At 38.6% G+C, this 17,286-nt stretch overlaps 1 protein-coding gene across 1 annotated transcript; it reads right to left on the minus strand.

Annotated features, from left to right (window-relative positions):
- Window positions 1-1,331: 1,331 nt before the first annotated feature.
- On the minus strand, window positions 1,332-13,099 carry LOC134135992 (uncharacterized). The gene is made up of 6 exons (XM_062567685.1): window positions 13,039-13,099; window positions 11,207-11,360; window positions 9,259-9,419; window positions 7,837-8,040; window positions 7,158-7,339; window positions 1,332-6,890 (listed from the first exon to the last, which is right to left on the minus strand). The coding sequence occupies exons 1-6, from the start codon at window positions 13,097-13,099 to the stop codon at window positions 1,332-1,334; spliced, it is 6,321 nt and encodes a 2,106-aa protein (XP_062423669.1).
- Window positions 13,100-17,286: the final 4,187 nt, after the last annotated feature.

Below are 17,286 nucleotides of genomic sequence, written 5' to 3' on the forward strand. Positions count from 1 at the left end.
CACAGGTTCCCCAACCCCTTATAGTCAGGGTTGCTTGTTTCAGGAGATCAAACATATCTCTGATCACGTGTGTCATCTGCATGGATTTTCCAGCCAAATTTTCTGGTCATTCTGGCATTCATTACGTTACATCTGGAACACTAAATCCAGTTTTGCCTCTCTCTTCCCCACAATATAAGAAAGACATTGATAAACTTAAGTCTCAGAGGTTTTCAAGACCTGACTGGACAAAGCCATCAGCCAACTGCTCTAAATTTGATACTGATCCTGCTTTCAGCAAGAAGTTGGACTTGACCTCTTGAGGTCTTTTCCAGCCTGAACTATTCTCTGATTCTATGAATAACGCCTATCTTTCCCACCCATTTGATCCTGATATGTTGTCCTCATGACTGAAGACTTGTCTTGTTTCATTAACTGGTACCTTCCCCTCCAGCCAAGTTCTGTGTCATCCTGTATTAGTGTAGGACTGGACAGTCCATGAACTGGAGAATACAGCAGAGCTGCAACAGATATCTGGGGGTGAATGGTGTAATTAGGTATAAAATGGAGTAACACTACAAGGGCCCTGTTTGCATTTTAATAGACAGTTTCCTTCAGTTTCTTTGAAAAAAGTCTGTATTTTCTTCCTGGAGTAAAATAAGGGCAATTGTTAACATCAGGAAAATTTAAACTTGGAGAATGGAGGAGGTACAAAAAATTAAGATAAAGGGTTTAGGTTTTATTTTTGAAATTTCTTGTTTATTTGGTATTTAGTAAAAGAAGGATAATTAAACAGCACAAAGTTGTTTTACTGTTTTTCTACTGAGCAATTTTTAACATTTTTGCAGACATAGCATATGGAAAAATTAAGTTTTTTGAGGGAAAAAACTCTTAAATTCACAGCATATGAAAAATTCTTTCAAAAGATGTCTATATTTATACACGTAATAGTCAAAAATAATATATTAAGAACATGACAATAAAAATTTGTTATAGTATGCTACTTTATACATACATTCGTCATACAGAACTGCAGTCACATCATTTTCATCAAAACTTTTAAATGGTAAAAAAACGTACATTTAAGATACAAATATACAAAATTAAAATATAATGTATTAATCTATCTATTTTGAGTTAAAAAATACTGCAAAATGAAAGTAAAAAAATAATGAAAGTAACATGTCAAACAATTCACTGAAAGTAACAAACCTGGTGCAATAGCAGAAGAACTCGGTATGGGCTTTTCTGGGGCAGATGTTCTACCCAGACTTTGCAATGAGATATTCTGGGATACTAGAAAAGGTCCAGTTATCTTAAAGAGTTACATAATTCCTGAATGAGGAAGACTGCTATAACCAGCTCTCATATTCTGCACTTTCAATTGCATAATTTCCTTTCTCAGCTATTCCATTTGCATTGGCTGTTTCTTCTAAAACTACTACTAAACTTGACAGAGTTGTCAGAGGATCAAGCAGTTTCAAAAGAGGTATGTCCACCTTTCTTTCATGAAAGATGCGGTTCTGAATTGTCATAGCTAACATAGAGTCTATACCCAATGATAGAAGTGTTGTATTCATGGTTAGTTCGCTTGGGTTCGATCTGGTGAGGTCACTCACCAGTGAGGTGATATACTTCTCAGGTTTGATTAAAGCAGCATCCTGGACTTGAGATTCCTCAGGTACTTCAAGCTTGATACTGAATTCTTCTGACATAAGTGATATGAAGCGACTTTTGAGTGATGTAATCCGAGAAAGAACGTGATGAAGTAAAGTTTGAAAATTTAATTTGATGACAGCTTGCTGAGGGTTATTCATAAGTAAGCTCTTTCTGAGATAGTCATGAATTTCATGCACTTGCAGAATATCTATGCCCCTGGATCCCAGAATGTTCTGAATCTTGTTTTGATTGAGCAGTATGCCAAGGTTCAAAGCACCCCAGTTAATGGATTGGCCTGAAAGCCCACAGTTCCTCCTGTAGTGGCAGAAGACATCTAAGAAAGAGTTTGCAGCTGCATAGTTTGCCTGTGTGGAATTTCCCAGAAAGGAAGTAACAGACGAGTAGCACACAAAGTAGTCAAGCTCCAGGCCTCTAGTAGCCCAATGAAGATTTATGACCCCTGCCACTTTCGGGCTTAGCACTTTCTGAAAGTCAGCCAAGTTCAGAACTTCAAGACGGCCATCGTGTAAAGCCACAGCACTTTGAAATACACCTTTGATTGGACTCCCTAAAAAGATTTGCGCTACAGACTGGAAAGCTTTCTCGACTTCCTTGGTTGAAGTAACATCACACTGCACAAACACCACTCTGCTGCCTTTATACTGCTGCTGCAAAGCCTTGAGCTCTTCTTGTTTCTCATTGCTTGGAATTTTCCTGGAGAGTATCGCAATACACCCACCTCCATTCTGGGCTATGAATTTCACAGTTTCAAAGCCAAGTCCAGTAAGCCCTCCTACTACTATGTAAACAGCATTCTGTTTTAACATTTTCTTCTGGGGTTCATACAATGGTATTTCTGAAATCATGGTGATGTCCCTTCTCTGCCTTCTCAGTACAGCAAGTGGGACAGATTTGCAGGTAAAATAGGACATCTCAGAGTTCATCCTTTCTAAGTTCTCAGTTTGCTGAAAAACAAAACCTGATAGATTTTTAAACTGTTTCATATCCATTGAACTGATCCATGCATGCACAGTCTTTTGCAACTCCTTTAGAGATGCTTTCTGGAAAATGCTGCTGAGGGCAAGGAAATGAAAGCAGATATTTTCATGATCGATTTCAGTGGCATTTTGGATACATTCAGACTGATTGCCACCTACTATCACCACATCTTTAAGGAAGTACATGTGGGACAGATCTTCCTGAGACAGTCTATGTACTGGAGGAAGAACAACAAGGGCATTGCATAAGTTTATGTATTGAAACTTATCAGGAGTGGGCCTTGCAAGTACTGTTCTCCAACCCATCTCTTCTGCTGCCACAGAGAGAACATGACACAAAACTGATGATGGCTCTGTAGAAATAATACCTAACGTTCTTCCATTTTTCCTCTTGGGTAACCTCTGATTTAGTATTTCCCATGCAATGATAAAGTATGACATACAAGGGACATTTTGAAAGCACAGAAATTTCTTTACATTGAAACAAACTCTCCATGGAATCTGAATTTTGGATGATGCAGCAGCTGGATAACAGGAAACCACATGGTCTCCCACTTTAACTTTCTTTACATCAGTACCTGTTGCTATTACTGTACCACTGAAATCAAGGGCTAAAAGTCCATATTTGTCTACTGATTGTGAATTCCAGTACAGTGCATTACCAAAGCTACGACTAGAAACACTAATAGGAAAATAATCTTCTGAGTGGAGACATATTTTATCCACTTGAATTTCAATGCTCTGTTTTTCAAGCACAGTAGCAGCTCTGGTGGATACTTCAGCAGATAAGTCTTTTGCTATGTATGGATCAGAAGTGTACAAAGTGAATGTTTCTGATTTCTGGAGAGATCTTATGGGTTGGCTAGAACCCGCATCTATAAAAGGTGTGCGCCTGATTTCAGACATAAAAATTCTTCCCTGGCTGATCCAAACCTCTGGATAGTCCATACCTTTGTATTTGACAAGAACATCTGCTAATGCTGAGATGTCCAGGGAACTGGAAGAGCTAAGGTCAATCAGCTGAAATGTGACTTCAGGAACTTCAAGGACACAAGTTCTGGTCATGCCACACAAAGTAAAACCACTGTTAATGTGGTCTACATTACTTCCTGTTGTTCTGTAGGTGATCACTCTGATAGAACAGTGGGATGTTTTCTCTCTTAATGCCACAATAACTTGGCGATAAGCCTCACAACACTTTGCCAACTGGTCCACCACTTTGCTTGGGAACTCTTCATTTAACTTTTGAATTCCCCACATGAACAGAATTTCATCATAATCCTCAACCTCTGTTTTCATTTTATTCTCTCTGTGGATTTCCAAGAGGGTCTCCCAGTCTTCGTACATAACATACCTGGACTCATGATGCAAATATTTTCTGAGCTGCTCAGCTATACCAAATTTGTCAGCAAACACTAGGACTCTGGGCATTTCCCCCAGGTGTCCAATTGTCTGTGAAGGAGAGATTTCTTTCCACTTGTTCTCAAACATGAACTCATTTTCTCTGGAAGATGCTTGCTTCATGAAAGTGATGGCAACACGCTTGAGTTCAGCCAAAATAGAGCCACGTTTGTCCATAAAGCATCCACAGACCTCTAAGCAGTTCCCAATGGATTTGCTTGTTCTCATATAGATCATCATTTCTTCCTCCAGTGGTCGGAGCACCACCAGGCTGCCTATTCCTGATGGAAAGCCTGCTGTGGACTGAAAGGTTTTTGAGGTCATGACAGCTGTCATCTGCAGAAAACAGTCTAGCAGCACTGGATGGATATAGTAGCTATACATCTCTCCAACAGTCTGCTCGTTTACTTTTATGCTTGTTATAGCTTCCTTTAGTTCCTGGCAGTAATGAACATCACTGAGCTGCCTCAATATGGAGCCATACTGAAAGCCAATCTGAGACAATGTTTCATAAATTTCCTCTCTGTTAACCACTGATCTGCACCTTTGATAGATGTCTTGGAAGGAGATGGTGCTTTCTTCCACTACAGCTTCAGGCACCTTTATAACTTGGCCTGCAGCAAAAACTGCATTGGAGGGAGAGAGTATTTCAAAGGCTGTCGTTGCTTTTTGTGGACTCAGCTTGATATGCAAAACTTGGGAACTCTGGCTGAGAACACATGGCATAGAAAAACTGATACTCATCTGGCAAGTGCCCAGAGGAACTTTAGGCATTGAACTGCTCATCACAGAGGCCAGACCAAGCTCCACATAAAAAGCACCAGGGACTAAAGCCAGACCATTGTTCTTGTGCTCATATAAGTAGGGTGTTGTGCCCTGAGACACCAAGCAGCCAAACTCCATGTTGGAACTGTTCATACTGTAAACCAAAGGATGGCTGGAGCTGACAGCCCTTTGGTTTGCTTGTTGATGAATGTCCAGAAAGGCCATCAATTTTTTGCGATCAAATTGATACCGTGGAATAGCTGCTGGAACACTTTGATACCCATTATAAAAGTGTTGCCAGTTGGGATTATATCCCAATTCAAACAAATTTCCTAACAGGGTAAGGAGTGTCTGATACTCTGCACCAGTTTGTAAAGATGAGAACACCTTTGTGCCCTTTCCTAGCGTTTCTATTATGTTTCTTCGCAATGCCCGGTGAGGACCTATTTCCACAAATACCACATTTTCCTTGTTTCTAGCTGCTGTTTCTATAGCTTGAGTGAAAACAACAGGCTCACGAATATGCCGGGCCCAGAATTTGCCCTGAGTTAAGTCATTTTCAGAAGCAGCCATCCCAGTTAGTGTTGAAATTAATTCAATTTCCCCTTTCTGTTTTTCTAAATGCTGTATGTTCTCTTCAAATTCCGTGAGTATCGCATCCATGCTGGGGCTGTGGTATGCAGCTGGGACCTTTAAAACATGAAGAAAGATGTTTCTGCTGCTGAAAGCTTGAGCTAAATCTTTGTGGATAGCATCCACAGATTCTGACTCCCCAGACAAGGTGCAGGAAACAGGGCTGTTGAGAGCAGCAATGCACACCTTTCCTGAGTACAGATGCAGACATTCAGCAATCTCTTTAACTGGGATGTTTCCAACCACCAACATTCTGCCCCCAACGACCTTTGCCTGAAGCTTGCTCCGGTGATAAATTACTTTGACTGCATCTGCCAGGGAAAGGTACCCAGCAAAGTGGGCAGCAGCAACTTCCCCTACTGAGTGGCCAACAACAGTGACTGGTTTAATGCCCCAGTATTTCAGAAGAGAAGCTAAGGCAACCTGCAGGGTAAAAAGCAAGGGCTGGGTAAGCTCTGGACTGGAGAAGTCCTTTGGGCTGTAGTCTTTTGCTGGCAGTAGACTGATGGGAGCATGTCTCTGAAAGAGCATCTCTATTTCCTTACACTTCTCTCTGAACACTGGCTCTGAGCTCAGCAGTGTCTGGCAGAATTCCTTCAGCGTTACACCATTGCCGCAGAATACAAACACCAGCTCTGGTGGCACCTTTGATAGGGCATGTTCAGTGCTCACTGCTGACATAATCTCTTGCTGCAAATGCTGGAGAGAGTTTGTGACAAATGCTTTTCGATATCTGTAGTTGGCATTACTTCTTCTGCAGGCAGATGTATAGGCTAGGCTTGGGAGGGTCACAGAATTGCTTGTGCTCAGCTGCTCGGCTGTATCTGCCATTGTCATCTGAAGGGACTTCCATGATGCTGCAGCCAGCAGAACTAATTCAATGGGCCTCTTAAAGGCAGGAACGGGCTCTGATTGCTTAACTTGCCTGACGACAACATGGGCATTGGTTCCCCCAAATCCAAAGCAGTTGATACCAGCTACTCTTCCACACTCACCCAGCTCTTCCCAAGGTTCTACAGTTGTGGGAATTGCAAGGTTTAACTTCTCTGCATCAATGCTACTCATCTCCTTTGAGTAGTGCAAAGATGGAACAATCTTTCCATGATGCATCATCAGAAGCACTTTGATTAACCCTGCTGCCCCAGCAGCTGATTCAGTATGACCAATATTTCCTTTCACTGAACCAATTTTCAGAATCGGAACTTGTGAAGACCTGTTTTTACAAATGGCGCTGCCTAGGCTTTCAGCTTCCGTGGGGTCTCCAGCAGCAGTTCCTGTACCATGTGCTTCAATGTACTGCACAACTGATGGATCAACGTGAGTTTGATAAATGCTGCGTAGCAACTTCTCTTGCTCTGTTTGAGATGGTCTTGTGATCGGAGTTATGGATCTACCATTCTGACCTACTGCACTACTTCTTATAACACCCCAGATTTTGTTGTAGTCTTCCTTTGCCTGTTTCATAAAAAGAAATCAGTATCTTTAATAAACTTCTGCTTTTTCTCTATAAGGAAAAAAAAAATCAAGAACAGACAGAGTATAATATTAGCTTTTAAATGAATGATTCCTTTATTAGGAGAAGTATACAAATGCCTTATTAATATTTGGCTTGAATTAGAATAGTTAGAAGAGTTTTATTCTAAAGGAATATACTAGAATTGGGGAGACAAAACCTAGATAAATAAGTAGTCTTATTTTAAGCTACTTCAAAAACAGGATTACCTTTTCGAGTGGTTTCAGGAAAACAACACCACAGCCTTCTCCTCTTCCATAGCCATCTGCCCTTTTGGAAAAGGGTTTGCTTACTCCCTCTGGAGAGATCATTTTTGCTTTACTGAGAGACACAAAGGTACGGGGATCTATTATGCAGTTCACGCCACCACAGATGGCTGCCTCACAATCTCCTGCATTAAAATAGAAACATACTCATATTGAGGTGTCCATGACATTATAGACAGAAATATTTTAGTTATATAAAACGATTGAAAAGGCAGGTATTTCAGAGAGATTGTATTAATGACATTGAAAATTATTTGAAATGTTCATACTTTCAAGATTGGAACCAATTACTGAGACAGGTCTTTGAAAGAGCACCCAACACAGCTCTCTAGAACTATATCAGGATGTGGTTGAGGGACTAACATTATTCCTTATAATGAAAGGTTTCTTTCTCCAATAGATATGGTGGGTATTTCTGAGACATTGGAACTTATTAGTTCCCTACTGGTGAAGTTGAGGATACAAAAAGCTTTATTTAATTCACTTCAGTAATACTAAAGTATAAAGTTTAAGGATAGTTCTTGCTAGCTGTGATATAAAAAACACTGAAATCTTAATATCCCAGCTATCTCTTACAGGATCAATCCTATTTTTTTGCCTAGCATCTCTTCAGTCCCATTACCTGCTTTAATTGCTCTCAAGGCATAGTGCAAAGCAAAAAAGAATGACGAACATGCAGTGTCAATAGCCATTGATGGTCCAGTCAGATTAAATGTGTACGAGACCCTGTTAGCAGCTATGCTCATTGCTGTTCCAGTACCATCATAATGATTTATTTCACTCACTGCTCTGCTTGTTATGATTTCATAATCTCGATTCATTAGACCTGTAAAAAATATCAAACATGTCGCATTAACCAGAGAGAACAAAAGGGATTTACAGCTCTCAAACCGATAGCGTGCTCTGTTTTTCTGTTTTAATATTAAATTACATATCATTAGTGCTCCTGTGGTGAAACTTTGTTTCTTCTCAAGTCAAAGATGAAACTCCCAGCAGTTTTCACAAGACCCAACTTACACAGACATTCCCAACACTTGAAGTTTGTCCTTGGTCAGTAAATGACAAGTCTTATCTGCTGGCTTAGTAGCTATGTGATGTAGTTAAGCTATGCATAGACTATTTAGACAGTTTTATCTCGGTTTAAGAGTGAGTTGATTGCGTTTAGCTAAGGGAATACATATTAAGAAGTAACAATGAGAATGGCTGAGACATAAATGCACAGAACAAGCTCTAGCCCCTCAGATGTTCCAAGCTGAATGTCACAGTGTAGGCTGCATCATATACTTTTTATTAGCTTTGCTTTGCTTGCTGTGATCCAGTGAGCAAGACAGAAATAGAAGAGAAGAGCTGGGCCTGTCAGAAGAGCTGTCCCCTCTCCATGAGAACATGTGCTTGGAATACAGAAGATCCTTGATAGCGCAGGCATGTGTGGAAAATGCAGCATATCCATTCGGAGAGCAAGGAATAATCTCCTTTGTGTAAGGATAGCACGTCTCAGACAAAGAGGTAATCTAAACAGTTTGCCATTATCAAACTAACCCAGTAAACTCCTCTTAAAGCAAACACATATTGTACTAGCAAAATGTGTTGTTTTTCTATCTCCTTAACAAAATAAGTTAAACAAATGCATTTAGGTAGTATATTAATATTTACATGAGGATTTCTGCTGGTTTAAAAGGGACTTAAAAGCCCATGCTAACTGAACCAATACTATTACACTGAGAAATATCTAAGTGTAGACCTGGCTTGAGAGTATCATTTCTGGACAGGGCTGGGTAGACAGTTTAGCTGTTTTGTGCTTCAGTTTCAGTGTTTGAAGACACTAAAACAAACAACTAAGAGTAGACAGATTAATAGCACAAGGGATTTCTACAATAACCTAGTAATCTTTACCTAAAAAAAAAAAAAACAAAAAAAACCCAACACTATCATAGCACAGTAGCCCTAAGTTCTCTAATGCTAGATAGGTGTGAAGTTTGTGAAGAGTATTACATTCTTTGTGAGGTTAAAATGGACATTTTTCGCCACTAAATTGTTATCTTACCAATAAAAACACCTGTTTTGGTGCCACTGATGGCTTCTACAGGGACTCCTGAATCCTCCAGTGCTTTGTACGTGCATTCTATCAGCAACTTTTGTTGTGGATCCATGCGCTCAGCTTCCAGATCATTAATTCCAAAGAGGTAGTTGTCAAATGAATTGAATCTAAAATATACAAACCAGAAAATTCAGTAAATATACAATATGCACTTACTTCTAGACTCAAAGTACACGTCTTTTGCAATTTCATGACAAGCAAAGTAATAGCTGGTATCTACGCTGCAGTTCCCATTTCTGGAGTCCAGAAGCAAATATTTATAGGCCAAGGATGTTTTATTTCCCCCACAGGATATGCATTTTTACTAATTGTTTGGTATTGGAGAGTTATTAAGCCCAATCCTAGAAATTTTTATTAACATGATTAGCCCATTAATTTCAACAAGACTTCTGTCATTATAAAAATTTGCACAATGAGACTCCGTCTACTATAATGTGGTTTTAGTCAACACGTTTTAAACAAATATTGTCTTCTAAATAATTTTAAGGCAATACTGACCAATGCCTTTGCAATATAAAAATCAGTAAGTAGGGGATCAACTCAGGTGCTTCCATAAGAATAATAAATTTAAAATACGTGTATGTGAGTGTATACATTTACCTTTAAAATATATCTAAAATAGGCCTACACTTAGAAATGATCAAGCCCAGATTTAATCACATATTCTAAGCTCAGATTTGTATGGCCTTGTGTCATGTCTTGGTTTTAGTGGGAAACCAAATACCTGACATGGGATTAATTACTTAAGTAATTCTGAGTCCTACTGTAAACTGTTATTCTTATGAAGCAATAAGATTACTTTTGTGCATGTTAACTTTTCACTTGAATGAAGGTTTACAGCATGAGGATTTAAAATAAATGTGGATTTAAAATCGAAGACACTTGTGTTGATTCTACTACTCTGCAACAAATAGTGTACTCCACTACAAACAGTGCTGATTTGCTGCTATTAGTATTAGTTATAGCCCTTGTACAACTATAACCATATCTCTCAGCTAATTTGACATGTCATACCAGAATGCAGGTGAAGGAAAACATATTTTGCTTCTCCACAGTTTCCCTTTACACTAGTATCATTATCTAATGTTTACACATACATAATTCCTCATTATTATAAAGAAATACTCAAATAGAATAAGGGAGAAGTTAGTTTTTAATAAATGACAGTATGAGCCCAGAGCAAAGCAGGATTATCAGTGTATTATTACTAGTTCAGGCTTACAGGCAAGCATAGTACTCAAAAAAAGGATAAGATCCCCTTCTTGACCAGCTAGCATAGATAGACTTTCTTACTTTGTCTCTAAATTGTCACAGCCTCATTTGAATCACAGCTATTCAACCCCACAAGCACAGGATTAAGTCCTGAGATCCAACAAAGCAGGCCAACCTTCAAGATGAAACTGGAGGAGGCTTACCGGGCAGTTCTTACACGGCTCCAAGTCCGTACTCTGCCACCCTCTTCTGCTGTCCCTAAGTGCGCAGTGTGAATTGTTTGGCAGGCTGTAGCCCGCTTCAGTCTGTCATATAGCCCCATACATAACACATGCACCTATGCACACCCCAGATGCAAATATCCCCATCATGTGGCAGGTGAGCATCTCAACACCCGAGTATGTATATTCATACTGGATTATGTAATCACGATCAGATATGTTTCTAGCCATATATGTACATGCCTAACATGGCTGGCAACTGAATGTGCTCATAGATATCATGTAATAGGAATTTCTGCAATTTGATGTGTTTTCAGTCACGTGAGATTAAAAAAAAACCCTGTTACAAGGTTCGGTTATAATGTCCCCATTTGTCTTGGTCTCTGTGAAAGGCTGGACACATTACTGTAAAAAAAAAACAACAAAAAAAAAATCTATGGCACAGCACTGTACACACTTACTCATTGAGAAGAGCAGCTCGTGTCGTACATATTTTTCCTGGCTTGTTATCATCTGGATCATACCACTCTTTGGTATTAAATCTCTCTGGTGGTATTTCTACTACACAGTTTTTGCCTTCTTTCAGGACCTTCCAGAAGTTGTCAATTCCTTCACCTGTTGCATGAATATTTTAAAGATTAAATTATGTGCTCCCTCTCATGCATATTCAGAAATGCACATTCATTTACAAGCAACTTTCACATAAAAAATTTAGTTTGCTAAGTAGAATCACCAGAAATAAAGAAAAGATAATTCTTTGGTGAGAGGGAAATGGAAATGAATGAGTGCTCCTTTCACTGCATGCTTAAAAGCAAAAGAAATCCCACAAAATCTTGAACCTTTGTAAACTCTTGAGAAGTTTTAATATGATTTTCTGAACAAATAAAACAACTTTAGCATGTTGGCCATCAAAGGCATTCACATTTGCAGTCCTAACAAATGTAAAAGATTAGTCACCCCTCCTTGTCACCCTTCCAATAGCTGACTACAGCAAAGGGCATACTGTGCTGTCCCCATTTCCCTACCATGTCACTGTATGGTATGATCAGGTCTCTCTGTATCTGCATACCAGCACCCCTCAGGAAGCTCCACTGGCTGCAAAGGGGTATCTCTGGACATTAGCTCTTTGAAAAGAGACTGATCTTGCAAATACCAGCAAAATGCCAGAGACATTTTCCTTTGTCCCTAACACAGCTCAGCACTAGAAGGGGACCTCAACTCAAATGTAAAAGTATGTGGATACTCAACACTGACAAAGCCCAGCTCAGTCCTGGATTGTAAGGAAGCCTATCCTCACCATTTGAGATGCAGGCACTGATGTATGTCTACCCTCGTACATAAAACAAAATATTGAATCTGGGACAAAGTGAAGCTAGGAGCTGAAATGTGGCGGGGGCAAGGAAGAAAATAAAGAACAGAGAGACTAGCACTGCGGCCTTTAGGGCTCAACATTGACTCACAGGGATAGAACTGTATTCTACTGGCTGGATTATTTCTGGATTTTTTTTAAACCAGTGTCCATCTCATGTAAAGCGTACTGAAGGTTTGAGAGTCGAAGCCAGAATCTAGAGTTCTCTCCATTTAGCTAAATACCTCTATCCATTTAATCTCAAAAGATAAAGTCTACTGTCACTTTTTAGAGGACCTAATTGTAACTAAGATCATAAATATGAAATTACTGCAATAGGGATTGTTGCCTTTTTTAACAATATACAGTATCAGTTCTTTTCTGAGATCAGCTTCCCTTCTTGTATAAAAGGCAGTATTTAGGTGTATATTTATAAAGGGTGATAATCCACATAATCCACAGAGACAGCTGTATTTACCTAGTTCTGCTCTTTTCCAGGACCTTTTAAGGGGACTACTATAATAAATCAGGAAGCTTTCTGCTAGTAAAAGCCAACCTATTTATATTAGAGGTAGATCTGGTGATATTGACAGGCCCCCTGTGTGCCCTGTCTCTGTGGATGCATGGTCCTGCAGCTAGCAATGGTCAGCTGGCCAGTGCACGCGCAGCGAGCTCCTATCATCCCACACATCTGGTTCATTCGCGTGAGCTGCCTGTGTGCAGTTCAACGCTCTGTGCACAATCAGCACAAAAGAGCTGTATATCAGCTGACAAATTTAAACCACCATAGGGTGACCTTTTTATGAATATTCTACAAGTAGGAAAGCAAGGATTTCTACAATAGCAAGGGAGAAAGGTGTTTTTTTACTCCATATCAAAATTAATGATTAACTGTGCTTTTCAGTATTCACTCAGTATTCTGCTTCGCATTTACCCAAAACTTACCTCCAGGGAAGTTGCATCCTATTCCCACAATAGCAATTTCATCTCCAGTCTCAATGTCCATTTTAATGTTTTTCTTGAGAGGCACAATACAGGTATAACTATCAGCCAGCTGAAACAATTACGCATTTATCATTAGATAAACATTAGTTTAAAAAGTGAACTTCCAAACACACATGCTTGTACAAAGTTTGATTATCTTGAATGATTTATTGGTTATGATGAGAAATGAAGAAGGTGCCTGTCCTCTGGACAGTGCGCAGCCTCCCAATAGTGCCAAAACAGCCATATGAACAACTGACCTTTTAGCTCACTTGCGGTTTCGAAGAGGAAAGCTTTAAGTTTTGAAGCAACTCAAAATGAAAATGTGTGAAATTTCTCTGCAAATGAAAGAGCAAAGAAAAATTTGTTTTGGATCAAGTGAAATATCTCAGCATAGATTCAGAGATTTTAAAACTTGTGGGTTTTTTTTTTTTTTAATTACATAAAGGGAAGTTGTAAGATAAAAATCAGTTCAATTCAATTAATGGGAATTCTCTGGGAGGCCCACTTCAGAGCCACTCAGTCCTCCTGGACTTTCACCAGCCCACAAAGCAGAGGAGACTCATGCTGGAAGGGATTCTCTGGGACGCTTGGCAATGGTGGCAGATGCTCATCTAAGTGATACCACAGGAAGTCCCAAAGAGCCCTCCTGAGTCACTCGCTGACCACAGTGATTGGAGAGATAAGGCTATTTCATAACCCCAGAGATCATATGCGGTTATGATTTCCAGCGGGTTATTTCTGAAATATGAAATGAAAAAACACCAGATTCATACTCTGAAAATTTTACTTCACAATTCCATTAACTAATACAGAGAAAGTTAATGGGCCATCTGGCACAAATAAGGAGACCAGAATCTGACTTTCTAAAAGTAAGTTCTGTTTTCACTAATAATAATAATAATAATAAATAACGCTGTCATTTTTTTTCTTTGTCTCTTTCAAAATTGTCTCCAATTTGAAGACTGAAAATCCATTTGAAGGAGTCAGAAAGAAAAACATTTTAAAAGTTTGTAGATGTGTTTGCATCCTGGCATTTTTTTCCTCGGGAAATGTGCTCAAATTTTAATTTTTATTTCTACTCATTTCTATTTTAATTTCTGTTTCAGAATTTAATTTCATTGCTAACCCAACGTTGCAAAGACCAAGATAGAAGAAACTCTGTCACAAAGGTGCTTTTAAACATTGTTCTTAAGTTACCTCTTAAATAGCATATAATAGAAAAATAAGAGTATTCCAATTTTAACATCAAATATGTCTACAGCATCTACAGAACTATCAAGTGAGATAAGTAACTCTTACCTTATATCATCCCCAGTAGGGTGTACTAGTATGCTGAGGAAGTCCTTTTTATAGTGTTCTATGAGATTTCTTATTTAAATACTCATGCTAAAATAGGGGGAAAATGTTAACGCCTTTTAAAGAAGAAAATGCAAATGAGTCATTTAATTCGTCAGTGGCCTTGACTAAAGGTCAAAACTACTTCCCTGAAGTGGTAAATTCTTGATGAAATCAAGCTTTACACAAGGACAAGAGTAAAATCCCTGTCTTATCTAACTTCTTATACATAGGCAAATAATAAATTGGAGATACTATGCTTGTCATGAAATAGCCCGTAAGAATCTTAGGATCTTAGGAATCTAATTTAAAAGAATTTTCTTTGTAAAGTAACAAATCAAACTCATTTTTTTTCTATATTTACAAATCTAAAATAACATTTAAAGCCCCATGTATTTGCTGTAGGCATGATTTATGACACTTAAGCACAAACTGTGTATTAACTTAAACTTTGTATCAGGTTTCATTATACAGCTTCAGTTCTTTCCACTGCAGAATTGTTTGTTTAAATATGCAAGTACAAAAGCCTTGTAAAAGAAAAATAGTCTGAGAATGCTTATGAGTCCACCATGAAATCAAAAGCAATACTGTCCATCCTTTCTTTAAACTGCAATCCTAAAAGAAAAAACAAACATTTGAATATCCCAAAGTAAACTTGGAAGGGACCAAGTCCACTCCTCTCCTTTTAACTCTTCCTTATCTTTTTTCACCCCAACTACCAAACTCATCTTCAGCCTCTTCTTACTTTGTAATGGAAATATAATTTTGGATGTAGCCAGGAGAGTTCATATATTGTTAATGTTGACTCTAGTATGTAATGTTGATCCAAATATTACTAAAAAGAGAAAAAAAAATAATACTGTCCTGCAAAGAAATAATTTATACTGTCACTAAATAGCTTTGAAATCTGCTAGCTCAAATTCTGCTCTCCATTTCATAGCTCTTTCAATCACTTTTCCGAATTTTGAAGTTATTGTGACTTTTTTATTGATTTCTTTAATTAATTTAAAAATTAAATTAAATTAAAATTTACTAAGGATCTACACTGCTTCCACTATGTCATTACTAGGCTGATACACAAACTGCCAAATATGAAGCTAACTTGAGAATTCCAGTATCTTACATGTATATAAAGAGCAATCATGTCAATGATAGTGGCATTAACATCCCCTGGCAGAGCAGAAGGTGGATTTATCGTGTTATCTGCTAATGCACTTCAGAATTTCTATTAAATTTTCACAATTACCAGTTGAAAGCAACAAACACTAAGCCCTATTTCCAGTGTTAGGTGTTGGAAGGAATAATGAAATGAATCCTGCACTACCATGGCCATTCATTTCAAGGCACGTTTAACCTATCCGAACACTAGTGTCATAATACAGAAAATATGAACACTAGTGCAATAGTAACTAAGAAACTAAGTAACTAAGAAAGCGCTGTTAGTGTCATGGTTCAAAGCCTAATACTGATTTGTGCCGTTATCAGTGTGTTACATGGGTGTTGATGACTTGCACTAGTCTCATCACAGTTGAAGTATATTTTTAAACACAACTAACGCAATAATTGCTCAATCCTTCTGAGCAACGCCAGTAACAGAAATAAAAGCTAAGTACGTAAGCATAAATAGCAACAAAGGATTGTGTCTGTTATTACTGACATAGGATGCCTATTTACAACTGAATCATCAGAAATTAGAATTGATTTAGGAATTCATCAAGCTTATTAGACATTTTACCTGGAAGTTCAGAATTGCAACAATTAAGTTCTGCCATGTCGGGAGTACCACATTTAACTTATTTCCCATGTAATTACAGTACCCACCTCTGAACAGCTCTTATTATAACCAAATCTGTCTGATAAATCCAAAGGGACAAATAAAATACGTAAGTCTTTTCCCAGCAGGTTTACAAACAAAGCTGGGGAACCATCCTATCAAGACTCATATATTCGGGTATAGTTATTCACTTGCCTAATCATGATGATTTTCAGCCATCTTCCTGTCTTCCAGTGGAGGAGCATGCATGTGTGAAGTGCCTGGGGGGTTGGGTTTACTTCAGGGACAATGCAAGAATGGGCTGAGGGAGCTAATAAAACTGTAAGAACAAGCAAAAAAGGTAGTATTTTTTTTAAGTTCTAAGTAGACATTAGGACAGCAATACCTGCAGACTCTCCGCTTCTATCCAGACACAACAAGGATTCACTGTACAAATCACTGGAGCTTGTTGCTCCGTTGAAGCACTGCTCTGACCAGCTAGGAGCAGGGGACATAAATATCTCATTCTGCATTATCATGAAAGTCTAGTAAGAAAAGGCACTGAGAAAAGTCAAATAGCTCTTGGATAAACCTTTTTTTTAATAAATCACATTCCCCAAATTAATTGATTATATATTGATCATTACAAAATATTTTGAAAGATGTGTCAGTGAATGGGAGGGAGGGGTAGACCTTTCTCATGCTACATCTACAGAGTTTTCCAGGACATTATTATTTTCACTGCTGTTGTTACAGATGGTAGTGACCGCAGGCATACAGCAGGGACCTGCTATGTCAGGAGCTATACTAATCTGTAATGAGAAGAAGCTCCTCACCACAAACAGTAATCTGTATGGCACCCCTAGTTCCTCCTTTTATTAGTTTCCAGTGCTGTGCTCTATGGGGCTAATCTGGAGTAGAAGGAAGAGGAAAAGCAGCCCCTGGCTTCTAGATTACCTGGTGTGGGTCTTGATGTTCTTTTTAATATAACTCTATACAAAAGAGGAATCTGACCTCGTTTTAGTCATATAAACTCATCTGAATTTCCCTCTGCATGCTTTTAGTTTATTTTCTTAGAAGATGAAGCCTAGGTGGCCAGCACAGACTACATGCCTTGC

The sequence above is a fragment of the Rhea pennata genome, chromosome 2, assembly GCF_028389875.1.
Source record: "Rhea pennata isolate bPtePen1 chromosome 2, bPtePen1.pri, whole genome shotgun sequence".
Lineage (NCBI taxonomy): Eukaryota > Metazoa > Chordata > Aves > Rheiformes > Rheidae > Rhea > Rhea pennata.

Bases quoted from the DNA above. Each gene is read 5' to 3' on its own strand.
- LOC134135992 (XM_062567685.1), bottom strand. From the start codon at position 13,099: ATGGACATTGAGACTGGAGATGAAATTGCTATTGTGGGAATAGGATGC. The intron at 11,361-13,038 runs GTAAGTTTTGGG...TTCATGCAACAG, and splicing joins AGGATGCAACTTCCCTGGAG to GTGAAGGAATTGACAACTTC. The intron at 7,340-7,836 runs GTAATGGGACTG...ATTTTAATGCAG, and splicing joins CTTGAGAGCAATTAAAGCAG to GAGATTGTGAGGCAGCCATC.